This window comes from Sceloporus occidentalis, unplaced genomic scaffold, assembly GCF_023333645.1.
Source record: "Sceloporus occidentalis isolate IW3139 unplaced genomic scaffold, rSceOcc1.0.p SCAF_94, whole genome shotgun sequence".
In the NCBI taxonomy this organism is placed as follows: domain Eukaryota; kingdom Metazoa; phylum Chordata; class Lepidosauria; order Squamata; family Phrynosomatidae; genus Sceloporus; species Sceloporus occidentalis.
Genome location: NW_028317074.1, coordinates 3,786,067 through 3,801,360, shown reverse-complemented (window position 1 = coordinate 3,801,360; position 15,294 = coordinate 3,786,067). Strand labels below are relative to the sequence as shown.

The 15,294-nt window shown below is 43.5% G+C and overlaps 1 protein-coding gene across 1 annotated transcript in view; it reads left to right on the top strand.

Annotated features, from left to right (window-relative positions):
• The window catches only part of LOC149284413 (guanylyl cyclase C-like), a 159,841-nt gene that overhangs the window by 94,403 nt on the left and 50,144 nt on the right, over window positions 1-15,294 (top strand). The window contains exons 18-20 of the mRNA XM_089496809.1: window positions 4,033-4,165; window positions 5,616-5,753; window positions 12,820-12,908. Of these exons, the coding sequence (XP_089352935.1) occupies window positions 4,033-4,165; window positions 5,616-5,753; window positions 12,820-12,908 (360 nt within the window). The remainder of the gene's footprint in view (window positions 1-4,032; window positions 4,166-5,615; window positions 5,754-12,819; window positions 12,909-15,294) is intronic.

The following is a 15,294-nucleotide window of genomic DNA, read 5'->3' as shown; positions in this document are numbered from 1 at the left end:
AAACAGCTGAAGAAAGGTAAACCAAAATGATGGAATTTAAAAAAACTAACAAGGTAGGGCCAGGAAATTCTATCAAATGCCTTATCAGCATCACAACTGATTATGATAGAGGCCCTACTATTCGTAAGCTTGGCAGTAAGGATAGCTGAGATAAGGCCTCTAATATTTTGAGTGGAGTGGCGCCCTTTAACAAAACCAGTTTGAGAGGGGGAGGTGAGTTTCATTAAAATAGGTTGCAATCGAGAGGCCATAATTTTGGTAAATATTTTTAGATCTTGGTTCAACAAGGAAATGGGGCGATAGGAGGAGAGCAAGGTAGGGTCCCTGTGAGGTTTGGGAAGGACTATGATGCGGGAGGCTGTAAATTCCCTCGGGGGAATCCTTCCTTGCAGAAATCCGTTATAAACATCAGTAAGATGTGTCGGCAGGCACGTAGAAAGAAGTTTATAGTATTCAGTCCCCAGGCCATCTGGGCCTGGGGATTTGCCGTTAGGAAGGGATTTTATAGCAGCGGCAATTTCAGAAGGGGTAAACGGTTTACTCAAACGCTCGCGGTCCGCAGGCGGCAGTTTTGGAATATTAGCCTACCTAAACATCTGAAGCATCATGTCGGGGTCATTGGATTCTGAGTAGTAAAAATCCTCAAAGTACTTAGCAAAGAGTTGTGTAATTTCACTAGGTTCGGTCACAACTGATTGGGAAGCGTCCTGGAGCCGAGTCACATTATGACACTTAGACTTAGAGTGACGGATAAGATTGCCCAAAAGCTTGCCGGATCTATTGCCCCAGCGGAAAAAGGTATTACGAGTATAATTATAAGAAAGCTGCGCCTTTTCAGTGACCCAAGCATCGTAGAGGGATTTAATTTCTTTATACGTTTTTAGGGTATCTGGACTTGGGTGAGTTTTATGGGCAGCATATGCCCTGGAAAGATCATCCGTGAGTTGGACAAGTTTGGTTTCGGCCTCTCTCCTGCGTCCCACAACATAAGCAATGATATGTAAAGGGCAATTTTTTGTCTGTAAAGTTCTGTAAACCCTAACCCTAACCCTGCATTTATCGCGTCTTGCCAGATCCTTTTTACTTTGAAACCTAGGACTTACCCCACTGACTACGTACAGGTCCACACCGTCATTTCTCTCCTGTCGGATGAGCACCAGGCATGGGCTCACAATCTCATTCACACCCGCAGCCCACTTTTGGACTCATGGTCATCATTTCACCAAGTATTCGATGCTCTCTATGATGACCCCTTCAGTATCTCCTCTGCTACTACCTGAGAATGCTTAAACAAGGTAAACGGCAGGTTGAAGATTACATTACGGAGTTCAGGCATCTGGCTCTCGACTCTTCCTGGTATGATCAGTTCCGTTGGGGACTTTCGGAGACCGTGAAGGATGAGCTCTCTCGTACCACCATTCCCTCAGGCTTGGAAGAACTCATCTCACTAGCCACCCAGATTGACCACTGGCTCCGGGAGAGACGAAGAGAACAGTTGTCCACCAATCCTCCCTAGACACCGATCAGATCCTCCTCCGCATCTCTGCCGTCTTCACCACAAGAGGAACCCATGCAGATTGGGATTGTTTGGGGGCCCCTGTCCGCAGCGGAAAAAGAGCGACGTCATACCCTAGGACTGTGTCTCTATTGCGGTAAGGCGGGCCATGCTTTCCAGGACTGTAGGGCCCGCCCCGCCAAGGGTAAGAGGCCTATAGCACACCTGCACATTCACTCTGATCCTATGTCAAGTACTCCAGCTCACCTATCCCTCTCCGTATCTTTGCAGTGGAATCAGGGTATGTACAGTCCCTCTCCATCCCCACACCGCAAGAGACATCCTGTGTCTATCCTGCTTGTGGACGGTAGCCCCTTGAAGACTGGGCCTATCATCCATGAGACCTGCACCCTGCACCTCAAGATTGCCGACAAACATGTGGAGTCACTCCGCTTTGATGTTGTCCACATCTCCCATCTCTCCACTTATTCTCGGTCTTCCATGGCTACGCCTGTACAATCCCTACATCAACTGGGAGATGGGAATTTTCCAATTCGCCTCACATCATTACGGCATACAACGGTCTGTTTTACGCATACCACTACCTTTTTACCCGACCAGTACAGACAGTATGCTGACGTCTTTGAGAAGAGGGCCGCCGAGAACCTACCACCTTCCAGGCCATCCGATTGCCCTATTGAACTGTATCCTGGGGCGTCTATTCCGTTCGGTAGGATCTACCCCCTCTCCGAACCTGAGTTGACTACTTTGAAAGAATATCTCGACAACAACCTCGCTAGAGGCTTCATACACCATTCTACATCCCCAGCCGGTGCAGTCATCTTTGTACATAAAATAGACGGAGGCCTACGACCCTGCATTGATTATAGAGAGCTCAACAACATTACCGTAAGAAGAACAGATATCCCCTTCCGTTGGTTTCTGAACGACTCGAACATGCTCGTTCTGCCAAATATTTTACCAAAATCGATTTATGAGGAGCTTACAACTTAGTAAGGATCCGTAAAGGAGACGAATGGAAGACAGCGTTCTGATGTCGCTACGGTCACTATGAATATCTAGTGATGCCATTTGGGCTGTGCAACGCCCCTGCCACATTTCAACATTTTATCAACGACGTCTTCCGTGACATCCTGGATCACTTTGTCACAGTATACTTGGACGATATTGATTTTTTTTTATAGAGCTCCATCGGACACATGTTAACCAGGTTAACGGACTAAATGCTAAACTAGAAAAATGTATGTTCGAGGTCCAAAGCATCGAGTTCTTGGGGTATATACTGTCTCCAACTAGCATCCAAATGGACCCAAAAAAGTGGAGGCTATTCTCAACTGGCCGTCACCCACAGACCGGAAGGGGGTACAAAGATTCAGAGATTTTTCGAAGCACATACAACCCCTCTCAGCTCTCACTTCTACACACAACAAGTTCGTCTGGACAGAGGCTGCTCAAAAGACTTTTCAGTTTTTAAAAGACAAAATTGTCTCTGCTCCTATTCTCCAGCTACCTAACCCCCACAACCCATTCACCCTCGAAGTAGACGCTTCCGACACCGCAGTAGGTGCCGTTCTATCACAAGGGCAGGAGACTGATGGACAACTTTACCCCGTAGTTTATTTCTCACAGAGAGTGTTGCTGGCCATTAAACTGGCTTTAGAAGAATGGAGGCATCTACTGGAAGGGGCCTTGCACCCTGTCATTTTAGTACAGAGGGCTCATAGAGTCCTGCTCTTACAAGTTTCAATCAAGCAAGGCTAACTGTAACAACTTGGCTATAATATGCATCTGTACAGAGAAATAACTTTACAATTTTATAGGTAACAAAATAAGTACTTGTGTATAATATGCACACCCATAACTTCAGCTTCACATGTTAATTCTACAATCTTAAACACACACACACTTACATATTTCCACACTCACGTATACTGATACTTACACATGTAGACACTAACATATACAAATTCACTCCATCCTCACACACTTGTACTTTTGGGACACTCCCATCTTACCTACCTTTGTAGGCTCAGCAGAAGGCTCATCCCTTGGGACCCAGTGGGAGGTAAAGGGTCTGTCGACCCTCTCCCTTGCTGCCTATGTCTTGGCACTGGGAAATGATTTCATATCCTGGCATTCAGATTTACCCAGCTGTCTCTGATAAACACAGCTACTGACAAAGCCCTCACCACCAGCTTCTCAGTCCAAGCACGCTGACTCAGACAGCGTGTTGGAATACATGTCTTGTCTAACAGCTATGTAATGTATGTGTTCTTTGTCTGAATTTTTTTTTTTCTAAATTAAGATCTAAAAGAAATTTAACTTGACCATAATTTTAAGGTTCAACTCTTTACATAATCACTCAACTATATATAACTCATTTACAACAGAATAGACTGTAACAAAAAAAAACAACCTAAATTTGGATAACTTGAAGCTAGGCTTTGATATTTTATGTTTCTTATAGCAGTTTCCATTACTATAATAGTACATTTTAAATCATATTTACATGGCAGGGTATGTCTTATCTGCACTCAAGTAAAACTGAAGTTCACGGACGCCTGAAGTCAACAAACTGTGTTGTGGACAGCCGTATGGTGGTGAAAATCACTGATTTTGTTGGTAAATGTGTTCTCAGCCCTAAAAAAGGTAAGATGTATGGCAAATATCTAAACTATTTTCATTATATATCCATATGGTATTTCACAGCTTTCTAGCACCACATGCAAAAGCCAGCCATGTGTTATAAGCCAGTGGGCCACCATGTACTTTAATAAGCATGCAAATGATATGGCTAATTTTTTTCTATCATGGATAACATTAACTTTTTGTCATTAAGGGTAAATGTGCTAAATGGAAATGTGAGTCAAATATAAATGCTATATACAGAGTGCTTCTTGTTTTGTTTGGGTGATTACAAAGCAAACAACAGAAAGTAACATATTTTATATATTAACTATGACCTGCCTCCATTAAGCCAGTGACACAGGAATTGAATTAAAACCATAAAAAAAGGGAGAATTAAAAAAAGAAACAGAAGTAAGAGGGAAGGTGATGCTCTGCAGGGGCATCTTTGTGCTGCACAAATAAATGCATCTACATAAAAAGTTGACTTTACTGTTTACTGTTCAACACAGATAAATGTAAGGTTATGCACATGGGGAAGAAAAATCCAGGCTGGGAATATGTATTAAATGGGAAAACACTGGGGACGACTGACATGGAAAAGGACTTAGGAGTTTTAGTTAACAGTAAATTTACCTGTAGCGACCAGTGTCAGGCAGCTGCTGCTAAGGCAAATAAAATCATGGGGTGCATCAAAAGGGCCATAGATGCCCACGACAAGGAAATAATTCTACCACTGTACAAGTCACTAGTCAGACCACACATGGAATACTGTGTACAGTACTGGGCACCAGTGTACAAGAAAGATATAGTGGAGCTGGAGAGGGTTCAAAGACGGGCAACCAGAGTAATAAGGGGAATGGGAGGACTACAGTACCCAGAAAGATTATCAGAATTAGGGTTATTTAGTTTGGAAAAAAGACGACTTAGGGGGGATTTAATAACTATGTATAAATATATAAGGGGACAGTACAGAGATCACTCCCAGGACCTATTTATACCCAGGACTGTATCTATAACAAGGGGACATCCTCTACGGTTGGAGGAAAGAAGGTTTCTACACCAGCACAGACGGGGGTTCTTTACAGTAAGAGCGGTGAGATTATGGAACTCTCTGCCAGAGGAAGTGGTTATGGTAAACTCAATAAAAGAGTTCAAAAGGAGCCTGGACGTGTTTCTTGAAAGCAATAATATTACAAGTTATGGATATTAGATTAATAGGGACAGAACCTTGATCCAGGGATTTATTCTGATTGCCATATTTGGAGTCGGGAAGGAATTTTCCCCCTGGTATGGGGCAATTGGCATCTGCTTCATAAGGGTTTTTTTGCCTTCCTCTGGATCAACACAGTAGGGACACAATATGTATATAGGTTGAACTTGATGGACTTTGGTCTTTTTTCAACCTTATGAACTATGTTACTATGTTACTATGTTACTGTTCTAAAAATAATTATCATTATTTTGTCAAAAGACCTGTGGACATCCCCTGAGCATCTACTTCATGATGGGGTGTCTCAGAAAGGCGACGTCTATAGCTATGGGATCATAGCTCAAGAAATTGTTCTCAGAAAAGAGACATTCTACACTGAGCAGTGCCATGACCCTAAAGGTAAGTGTAAAAACATTATGTCTTGTAAAAGTAGACACAAAAATAAATATACAGAATTTACAGCAAAAAAATTCCAAAAATCACATTTTATATGAATGTAAATATACAATATAATATGATTAAAATGTTGAAATATACTGCAGGTAGATTCAAGAACAAACAAGGAAAATCTAATAGAGTAAACAAAATAAAACAATACAGTACAGTAAACAAATAATCTGTGCAGTTTTGTTGTTCCTTGTGTACTTATTTTTATCTGAAAAATATTTTGTTCTTATTGTGTCCATATAGTTTAATTAGCTTTTCCAAGAATGTTGAGAAAAACTTAGCTTGTAGGACTGAAGTTAGAATACAAGACCAGAATGAAATTGAGTAGGGTGGATTCATGAACTGTATTTTCATATGTTACTAATGGCTTACCATGTAGAGTTGACTACATGTCCGGGATTGCCCAGGGCAGTCCCGCAATAGGACTTTCAGTCTTGGGTCCCGGCAGGCTCCAATGAGAATGAAGGAGGTCTCAACCAATCAGGAGAGACTTCTTAACGCTCCTGATTGGCAGAGAGTCCAGAAGCCTTTCCTGTGTAACGTCTTGTAATAGAGGGTTTAATTCTCTGAATCTGTTCATTTCTGGTAATAGAGAAGTTCTGAAACTGCTCATGTCTGTATTGATTGTATGTACCGTATTTGCTCGATTATAAGACAAGGTTTTTTTCTGAAAAATACCCCTCGTCTTATAATCGAGGTCGTCTTCTAATCAGACCTCATTCTGCTGGGGACGTGCTGCTTACCGGGCTTTGGTCGCGAGCAGCGTCGCTGCTACTAGCAGCAGGAGAACAGGAAGCTAGCACAGTCCTCACATAATCTACCTCCCCCCTCCTTCCTCTGGGGGCGGGGCCAGAGAAGTTGCTGGCACAGCTGGGCCCCTGCAGAAGTCTGCGAGTGGGAGATCTGCAGTTCAGGTAAGGTGGTCAGTGAGGGTTTTTGAGTATGTGTGATTAATGGAATGAATGAGTATTTAAATGTTTGTGAATGAGTGTGTGTGTGATAGCATGGATGTGTAAGGGGGGGTGGTGGTGGTAGCATGGCATAGGGAGGCTGTAATCACACTACTATCATCCCCAGGTTCCAGCATGTACTGGCTGCCTTGGCTTGATAGGAGTGTGATTGCTGTTAGCATATATATATACCCCCAGAAATGCATTTTAACCCCCTATATGCCACTAACCCCATGATATGCCTTTTTTTTTAAACTTTTATTTTTGACGCAAACAAGAGGTATACAGTTGAAGTATACAAACATACGTATACAAAGATCAAAAAGAATAAAAATGACAAAATGATTTTAAAGCAGTCGTCAGTGGTACAATGGTAAATAAGACAAAGTAAGAGTATGACGAGGAGAATGAAGCGGAAGGGACGCCCGACACAGCACACAGCCAGGACAACAAACGATACATCGTGTACCAAAGTATATAATTCAAGATACATAAGTAAAGCCTTACAATAATAATAAAATAAAATGAGAATAAAATAAAATCAACCTAAACCCGGCAGGGGGTGTCTGCCCAGTAGGATTTGCCGAGAAAACCATCCAGTGTATTGGAACATGGAAAGGAGTGAGGCCCTAGTGGAGGGAGCCAGTGTGGGAATATACGCCGACCATTTTGTAAAGAAGGCACGCGCTTTGGTTTCTCTATGTAGGGAAGATTCGGTCCAATCCATTTGGAAAATATAATTAAGTCGTGACAGGGACATGGCTAAAGTGGGTGGATGTGGTTGGATCCACTGAGAAAGAATGGCCTTCTTCCCCACCGCCGCCACCACCACCAGTAGGGATCTATCTCTCGCTGGAAGTCGACAAGTATCGGTGGAGGAAAAAATGCCAAATAAAGCCCATTCGGGGGTCATAGTAAGAGGCAGTTTCAACGATGTAGTGACAAAATCATGAATGGAAGCCCAGAAAACCTGAATTTGGGGACAGAGCCAGAGGCAGTGCATTAAGTCTGCGTCAGGATGGAGACATTTCGGGCAGTGGGAATCAGCCGCCATGTGCACCAGTTTCCATAGCTTTGGGGGAAGGTAGGCCCTATGTAACAATTTTAAAAACATTTCAGAATAGGATTTAGAGACTAATATCCTAGTAGCCCTAATAGTGGCGTCAACCAGGCAGTCTGTCGTAAGGTCTGGGAAGTCCAGCCGCCATTTAGCAAGGCCCTGAGTCACAGTCTCTAGATCAATCAACGGGCGAGTCAAACAGTATAGTCGGGAGACAGAGGTAGGACCAGTCTGCAAGAGTAGGGTCTGTTTATCTAGTCTATTGTTCTTGTCAGATGGAGAAAGGCAGGAGAGAATTTTAGAAGCGTAACTGGAGATTTGTAGGAAATGCAACCTATGAATAGGAATGGGGTAGAATTTAGTCAAAAGACCTTCGTAGGAAAGTAATGCCCCAGTACCATCAGTTAAGAAATGGGTCAGGAGCCTGCCCCCCTTAGCATACAAGTGGGAAAACAGAGCAGCAGCCCTGCCGTCATGGAAATCAGGATTGCGGAGGAAAGGCAGGAACAAGGAGACATTCGGGCTAAGGCCTTGGGCCCTACGCACCAACCTCCAAGCCCTGGCAGGGGCAACAAGTAGTGGGTTGTCTCGTAAGGAAACAGGCCAGTCGGAAGGGGGCAGGTGGAGAAGAGAGGCAAGGTGAACGTCAGGTGTAAACTGTTGATCCAAGAGAGGCCAGGCACAGCAAGGTGTTTGTAAAAGCCATTCAAGTGCTATTTTATAGTTAGCAGCAAGGCTATATCCCAGGGGGCTCGGAAGGTTAAGGCCACCGTGGGAAACAGGCTGTTGGAGTTTAAATAAAGAAATCCTATGTTTCTTATGTTGCCATAAAAAGTTACGGAGGAGTCTATCATGTGCGCGGAGGTCGCATTTTTTTATGATAAGCGGCAGCATTTGAAGGGGGTAGAGAAGACGAGGGAAGGTCACCATTTTGTATAAATGGCAACGACCCGTTAGGGAGAGCGGTAGTCGCCCCCAGGAGCGGAAATCGGTCGCCATGCGAGAGAGGAGTGGGGAAAAGTTTAAATCATAAAGAAGATGTAAATTTGCGGGAATCTGCAGACCTAAGTAAGTTATGGAGCGTGAGGAGGACCATTGGAAGGGGAAACTATCACCCCAACCTAACTTAGCCTGGTCATAAATGGGCAAGGCCACCGTCTTAAGCGGGTTAATTAGGAAACCGGAGGCCTCGTGAAATAATTGTAATAAAGTCAAAAGGTGGGGGATGGCCGATTTAGGATCGGATAGGAATAAAAAGAAAATCGTCCGCAAAAACCGCTGATTTAAGTGCTACCCTGCCCACCTTGATACCTACAATAGATTGAGAGGCCTCTAGAAGACGTATCAAGGGTTCCACCGCCAGGTTGAAAAAAAGTGGGGATAAGGGGCAGCCTTGTCTAGTACCCCTACCTAGTGAAAAGAATCGGGAGTTAAGACCATTAACTGTCAGTTGTGCTACAGGGGACTCATATAGCGCCCTAAACAGGTTCAGGAATGGCATTCCGAAATGATGAAATTTGAGAAAACCAGTGAGGTATTGCCATGAGATCCTGTCAAACGCCTTATCGGCGTCGCAACTGATAATAATATTATGGAATTGACGGGCAAGTTTAGTGTGGTGAATGGCAGCTAAGGCACGGCGGATGTTCTGCGTCGAGCGCCTCCCCCTCATAAAACCGGTTTGAGAAGGAGAGATTAGGTTAGGTAATATAGTTTGGAGTCTATTGGCCATTAGCTTAGAAAGAATCTTAAGATCTTGATTAAGAAGGGAAATGGGCCTATACGACGGAAGAAGGGTAGGGTCCTTATTAGGTTTTAAAACAACCACTATTCGAGAAGTATTAAAATTCGGTGGGGGGGGGATTGCCATTCAGAATATTATTGTAAAGATCCTTCAAATATGGGAGAATATGGGGCAAGAGAAGCTTGTAATATTCGGCCGGAAGGCCATCAGGGCCGGGCGTTTTGTTGTTAGGCAAGGATTGAATGACTGTTTGTAGCTCCCGGAGTGTAATTGGGGCCCCAAGGACCTCCCTATCCTCGGGAAGTAGCTTAGGTATTTGTGCTTTGGTGAATATCTCCAAGACCGTCTCAGTAGTAACCGGAACAGCCGAGTAAAAAGACTCAAAATAATCCGCAAAACTGGCGGCAATGTCTTTAGGGTCTGTACAGGAGGACGTCGGAGTGGGACGCACCTCCCGAACCCCCCGGTGAGTATGTAGGGAGTGCCGCACGAGGTTGGCCAACAGTTTTCCAGAACGATTGCCCCAACGGAAAAACCTATTACGGACAAAGGTATATGAGGTCTGGGCCCTCTCAGCTGCCCAAGCATCGTACAAGGCTTTAGCCTCCTTGTAGGCCCGTTCCGTCTCAGGGGTGGCATGAGCCTTATAATCCTGGTAAGCCTGAGTCAACGTCTTATTAAGAGAAACAAGTTTTTCATCGGCCCCCTTCCTACGCCTCGCCATGTATGCGATAATCTGCCCCCGGAGTACAGGCTTGCAGGCCTCCCATAACAGATTAACATCGTCCAGATGAACAATGTTATCATCGATGTAATTGTGCCACTCAGTTTCCAAAAATGATTTGAAGGACTCTGACTGGGACATGAAAGATGGGAATCTCCAGTTACGTGAAAAGGCAAGGGGGTCACGAAGCGTCCAGTCAGTCCAGACAGGGGCATGGTCAGAAATGACAATATTACCAATATGGGAAGACAAATGGAAGGGGAGTAAGTCGTCAGAAAGGAAAACATAGTCCAGGCGAGAGAAGGACTTATGTGGATCTGAGAAAAAAGTGTATTGCCTGTCTACTGGATGTGTGAGCCTCCAAACGTCATTGAGGCGGAAGTGTTGTAGCAACGGAGCGGAAAGGAAGGACCGAGGTCTGGCCTGAGGGGCAGAGGAATCTAAATGAGAGTGGGCAGTCATATGATATGCCTTTTAACCCCCTATATGCCAGAGTGGCATATAGGGGTATAAGGCATATCATTGGGCAGAGGGGCATATAGGGGGTTAAAAGGCATATCATGGGGCACAGTGGCATATAGGAGGGTATAAGACATTTCTGGAGGCAGAGTGGCATATAGGGGGTTAAAAGGCACATCATGGGGCAGAGTGGCAAATAGGGTGGTATAAGGCATTTCTGGGGGCAGAGTGGCAAGCCTGGGGGCAGATGTGCATAACTGGGGGTGCAGGTTGGCAAATAAAAGGAAATAAAATATATATATTTTTCTCAATCATAGCTTTTATTAAATAAGAAAAAAGAGTTTACATGAATTAATATTTACTAGTAAAACTTTTTTCCTATAGGGTAGTCTTATAATCGAGCAAATACGGTATATTATAATATATTATAAAATCTGAAATCAACATGGTTCCCACGGTATCCTAATAATAGTGTATATGTGAAACAGTGTTTTTGTGAGATATAGGCAGTAGATGTGTCCCTGAATGGTTGAAATAAAATGTGGTGACCCTATTACCATGTACATCTGAAGCCCAGCTTATGACAAGTACACATGCATGGAAATATGCAGCCAGAAAAAAACCAGGAAAATGTATCGCTACAAAAAATGATGCCATTTCAGGCAAAATAATATGAAAATGAAAGAATGGTTTTCTTTGTTGGAAATGCAGCCTGCAATATGTAACTTTTGTGATACAATAAAGCTGCTGACAAATGTGCACATTGGACCAAAAGCCTTCTGACAATATGGGTATTGAATCACAGTTTTTTTGTCACAATGAATGTATGCCAAAGACAACAAAAAATTGGCAAATTCAAACAAGGCTAATAAAGGCAAATTCATAACCTTGTCAACGTGCAGAGAAAAAAAGGACAAAACAACACTATGAAGTAGGAGGAGAAATGTGATGTTACAAAAAAAGTGAAACTTCTTACACGAATACACAGAAAAAACTTTACCAAATCCGTTTTAAGTTCCCTGTATGGCAACAGGCAGCGGTGTAGCTGCAGGGGTTGCAGGTTCAACAGGGCCCGTGCCTCTAAGGTGCCCGGGTGACCCCTGCGACCCCTTGTTCCTGCCTCCTCATACCGGTTCAAAATTGTTTAGAAAAGGCGGTCCAAGTTAGAAGGGCCCTTTTCGTAACTATTTTGAGCCGGCACTCAGATACAGAAACATTGGGTCACGTTGCGTCACGTGACTCTGCGGTGAAACCGAGGCTACTTGCACAGTGTGTGAGCAGCTGGACAGCAAACAGGAGGAAGGTGGGATGTAGGTTTATGTGTTTGTAAATATGTATAGATGTGTAATTGTGTGTGTCACAGCATGGATGTGTAATTGTGTGTATGTAAGCTTGGATGTGTAATTGTGTGTGTGCGCATGGATGTATAATTAAGTGTGTGTGAGCACGGATGTGTAATTGTGTTTGTAATAAAATGGAAATTACCCCAGTGAAGTCACCATGGCATCATAAGGGGAATCATTCAGTTCCAAGAAAATATATCCAAAAAATGAATAAAAAAAGAATTATGACCAAAGATTTGTGCTGTATAGTCCCACAAAATCCTGGCATGGAAAAAGTTAAAATACCAGAATTTGAAATACTGCACCTGTATTCAAGCTGCAAAAGGAGCCAAGAGTTCTCTGGAGGGTCTGGAGAGACCCTCTTGGAAATCTTGCACACTGGTGCTTGTGACCACAGTAGATCAGCAGTTTCTGAAATACTCAGACCAGCCCATCTGGCTCCAACAACCATGGCACGTTCAAAGTCACTTAAATCCCCTTTCTTCCCAATTCTGATGCTCAGTTTGAACTTCAGCAAGTTACCTTGAATATGTCTACATGCCGAAATGCATTGAGTTGCTGCCATGTGATTAACTGATTAGCTATTTGTGTTAACAAGCAATTGAACAGTTCTACCTAATAAAGTGGCCACTGAGTATATATATGTCACCTATGTTGCAAATATTGCATTGCAATGCCCTACAGATAGACATCATTCTGGTTGATGTTGAATTGATTTTCTGTTCCTTTACCTTCAAGAAAAAATTTCCAGACTCCTGAAGTGCAAAGGAAATTGTCCCTTCCGACCAGATTTGAACTTTGATACAGCCGATGAATGGGAAATTGAGGTGAGGAAAAATTTTTCTTGGTATAAGGGATTTAAACCTTATCAGTCCTTGGCCTGGTCCCATAGTGAGGATTGCATGTTTAAATCACCTCACTGCATTAGCCTCCACCCCTTTGCTGGTAGATTCTTCCATTTATCTACTACTGTCTCAGTCAAATAGAACTTCCTTGCATTACAGCTAAGCTTTTGACCTAAGCCGTTGCCCCTTCTCTCAAATAAACTTGCCTCTATTAGTTTTTCCTAATAATTATTAATAATAAAAATTATTAAAAGGATCTGGATCCTCCTCTCTGGCAGCCGGTGGACGCCTGCGTGGCGCACGCAGACAACTTGTGTATGTGCATCGCGCAGACGTCCACCTGCTGCCCCGGTAGACACAAGGGAGTCTGGAGCACTGGCAGCAAGTCTAGGGATGCATAGGTAAGTCTGCATATAGGGGTATAGGGCATATCTGGGTGTATAACACATATCTGGGGAGCAGAGTGGCATATCTAGGGAGCAGAGCGGCATATCTGGGGGCATTAAGCATATTTGGGGAGCAGAGTGGCTTATCTATAAGTAAGGTGGATTATGAATTAAGGCGGGGACTTTAAAATGGCTATTGTTTTCTGTTGTTACTGTTTTACTATCCCCCTAATATCCCCCTATTTTTTCTTCAAAAATATTTTTTTGTTTAAAATAGCACCAAACTTTAAGGGTGTGCCCTTTAATCAGGCCAATACGGTATATTTATCCTGCTTTGGGATTTTTATGTCCCAAATAGCCAGTGATATGATAATTTCACATTTATTAACATTTAACTCCAGCTGTTACACTCTAATTTACTTAAATCTTTTACCATTAAGACCTCCTGTAATATCACTAATAAAAATATTAAAAAGTTCTGGTCCGAATACTTATCCTGAGGCACCCCACTAGTAACAAGTCCTTCCTCTCAATAAACACCATTAAGTACTGACATATGCAGGGCAAGCAAAATCACATTGGCAAAATTTTGGTTTTGTTTTTGCTGCATTTATTTTTGGGCAATAAATTACTTTTCCCGGCTTTTTTGTTTCAAATGAAATTTGGAGGTCTTTTTTGTTAATACAAAACAACATTTGGGGGACGTTCCCAAAAGTGGGAGGTCTTTGACACCTTCTGGACACACCTTTCATTATAGAAATGTAAAAGGTTCCCCAAAGCACTAGGCATGGTCAGGCAGACACTGGCACATGTAACCCCATGGAGCAGGGCTAAATTTCCCCAATATTATAGAATTAAAAAAAAAAAAAGAATCTCCTAGAGTAAGGACAGTGAAAGAGATGCAGCAGCAGTATTAGCAGAACACTGGGCCTGGGCAGGCAGACACTAGCACATCATAGGCACATGCAGCCCCATGGAGCTGGACTGGATTTCCTCAATATTATTGAAATCTTTAAAAAAAAAAAAGGTTCCACTAGAGTTAGGATGGTCAAAGAGGTGCAGCGGCATTAGTAGTAGTAGTAGTAGTAGTAGTAGTAGTAGTAGTAGTAGTAGGTAGTAGTAGAGCACACTTGCACATCATAGGCACAAACTGCCCCATGGAGCAGGACTGGATTTCCCCAATATTATAGACATTTGTTTAAAAGAAATTTCCCCAGTTTAAGGAAAGTCAAAGAGGTGCAGCAGCAGTAATAGTAGTAGATGCAACCCTGTGGAGCAGGACTGAATTTCCCCCCAAAATTATATATTATAACACCTGGTTTTGTCACAGATATTTATTTAGCAATGAAGAATAATAGATGATATGATAATAAAGACTTGTGGACAAATTTGGCTAGTAGCCAGGGCCGGCCCAAGGCAAAATGCCGCCTGGGGCGAATTTTAAAATGCCGCCCCCCCCTTATCTACCCTTCCTCTCCCTCCGTCCCTGCCGCCCCCCCCCCATTATCTACCCTTCATCTCCCCCCCCCCCTTGTACTTACCTTTCAGCAGTCCTGCGGCGAGTCTCCCTGTTCGGTACTCAGCATTACAAGCCGGCACCGAGACCGAACAGGGAGACTCGCCGCAGAGGAGAGAGATAGGGGCGCCGAGCGGGTACTGACAGCTTGGTAAGCGAAAACCACTCGGCGCCCCTTTCTCTCTTTCGCTTTTTAAAAAAAAAAAAAAGGGCTTGGGGCGGCAAAGTGCCGCCCCTTCAAAAGTGCCGCCTGGAGCGGTTGCCCCACTTGGCTTCATTGTCGGGCCGGCCCTGCTAGTAGCATAAACGGGCAACTGTCTAAACAACTAAACTCTACTCAGGAACAGGGAAAAAATGTCTGCTGCAGTCCCTGTAATACACTACAGTAGTCACTACAGATTCTCCAATTTACCCTGCCCCATACCTCTAGAACTCTCTCCCAACATTCAAGAAAAATCTGAAAACC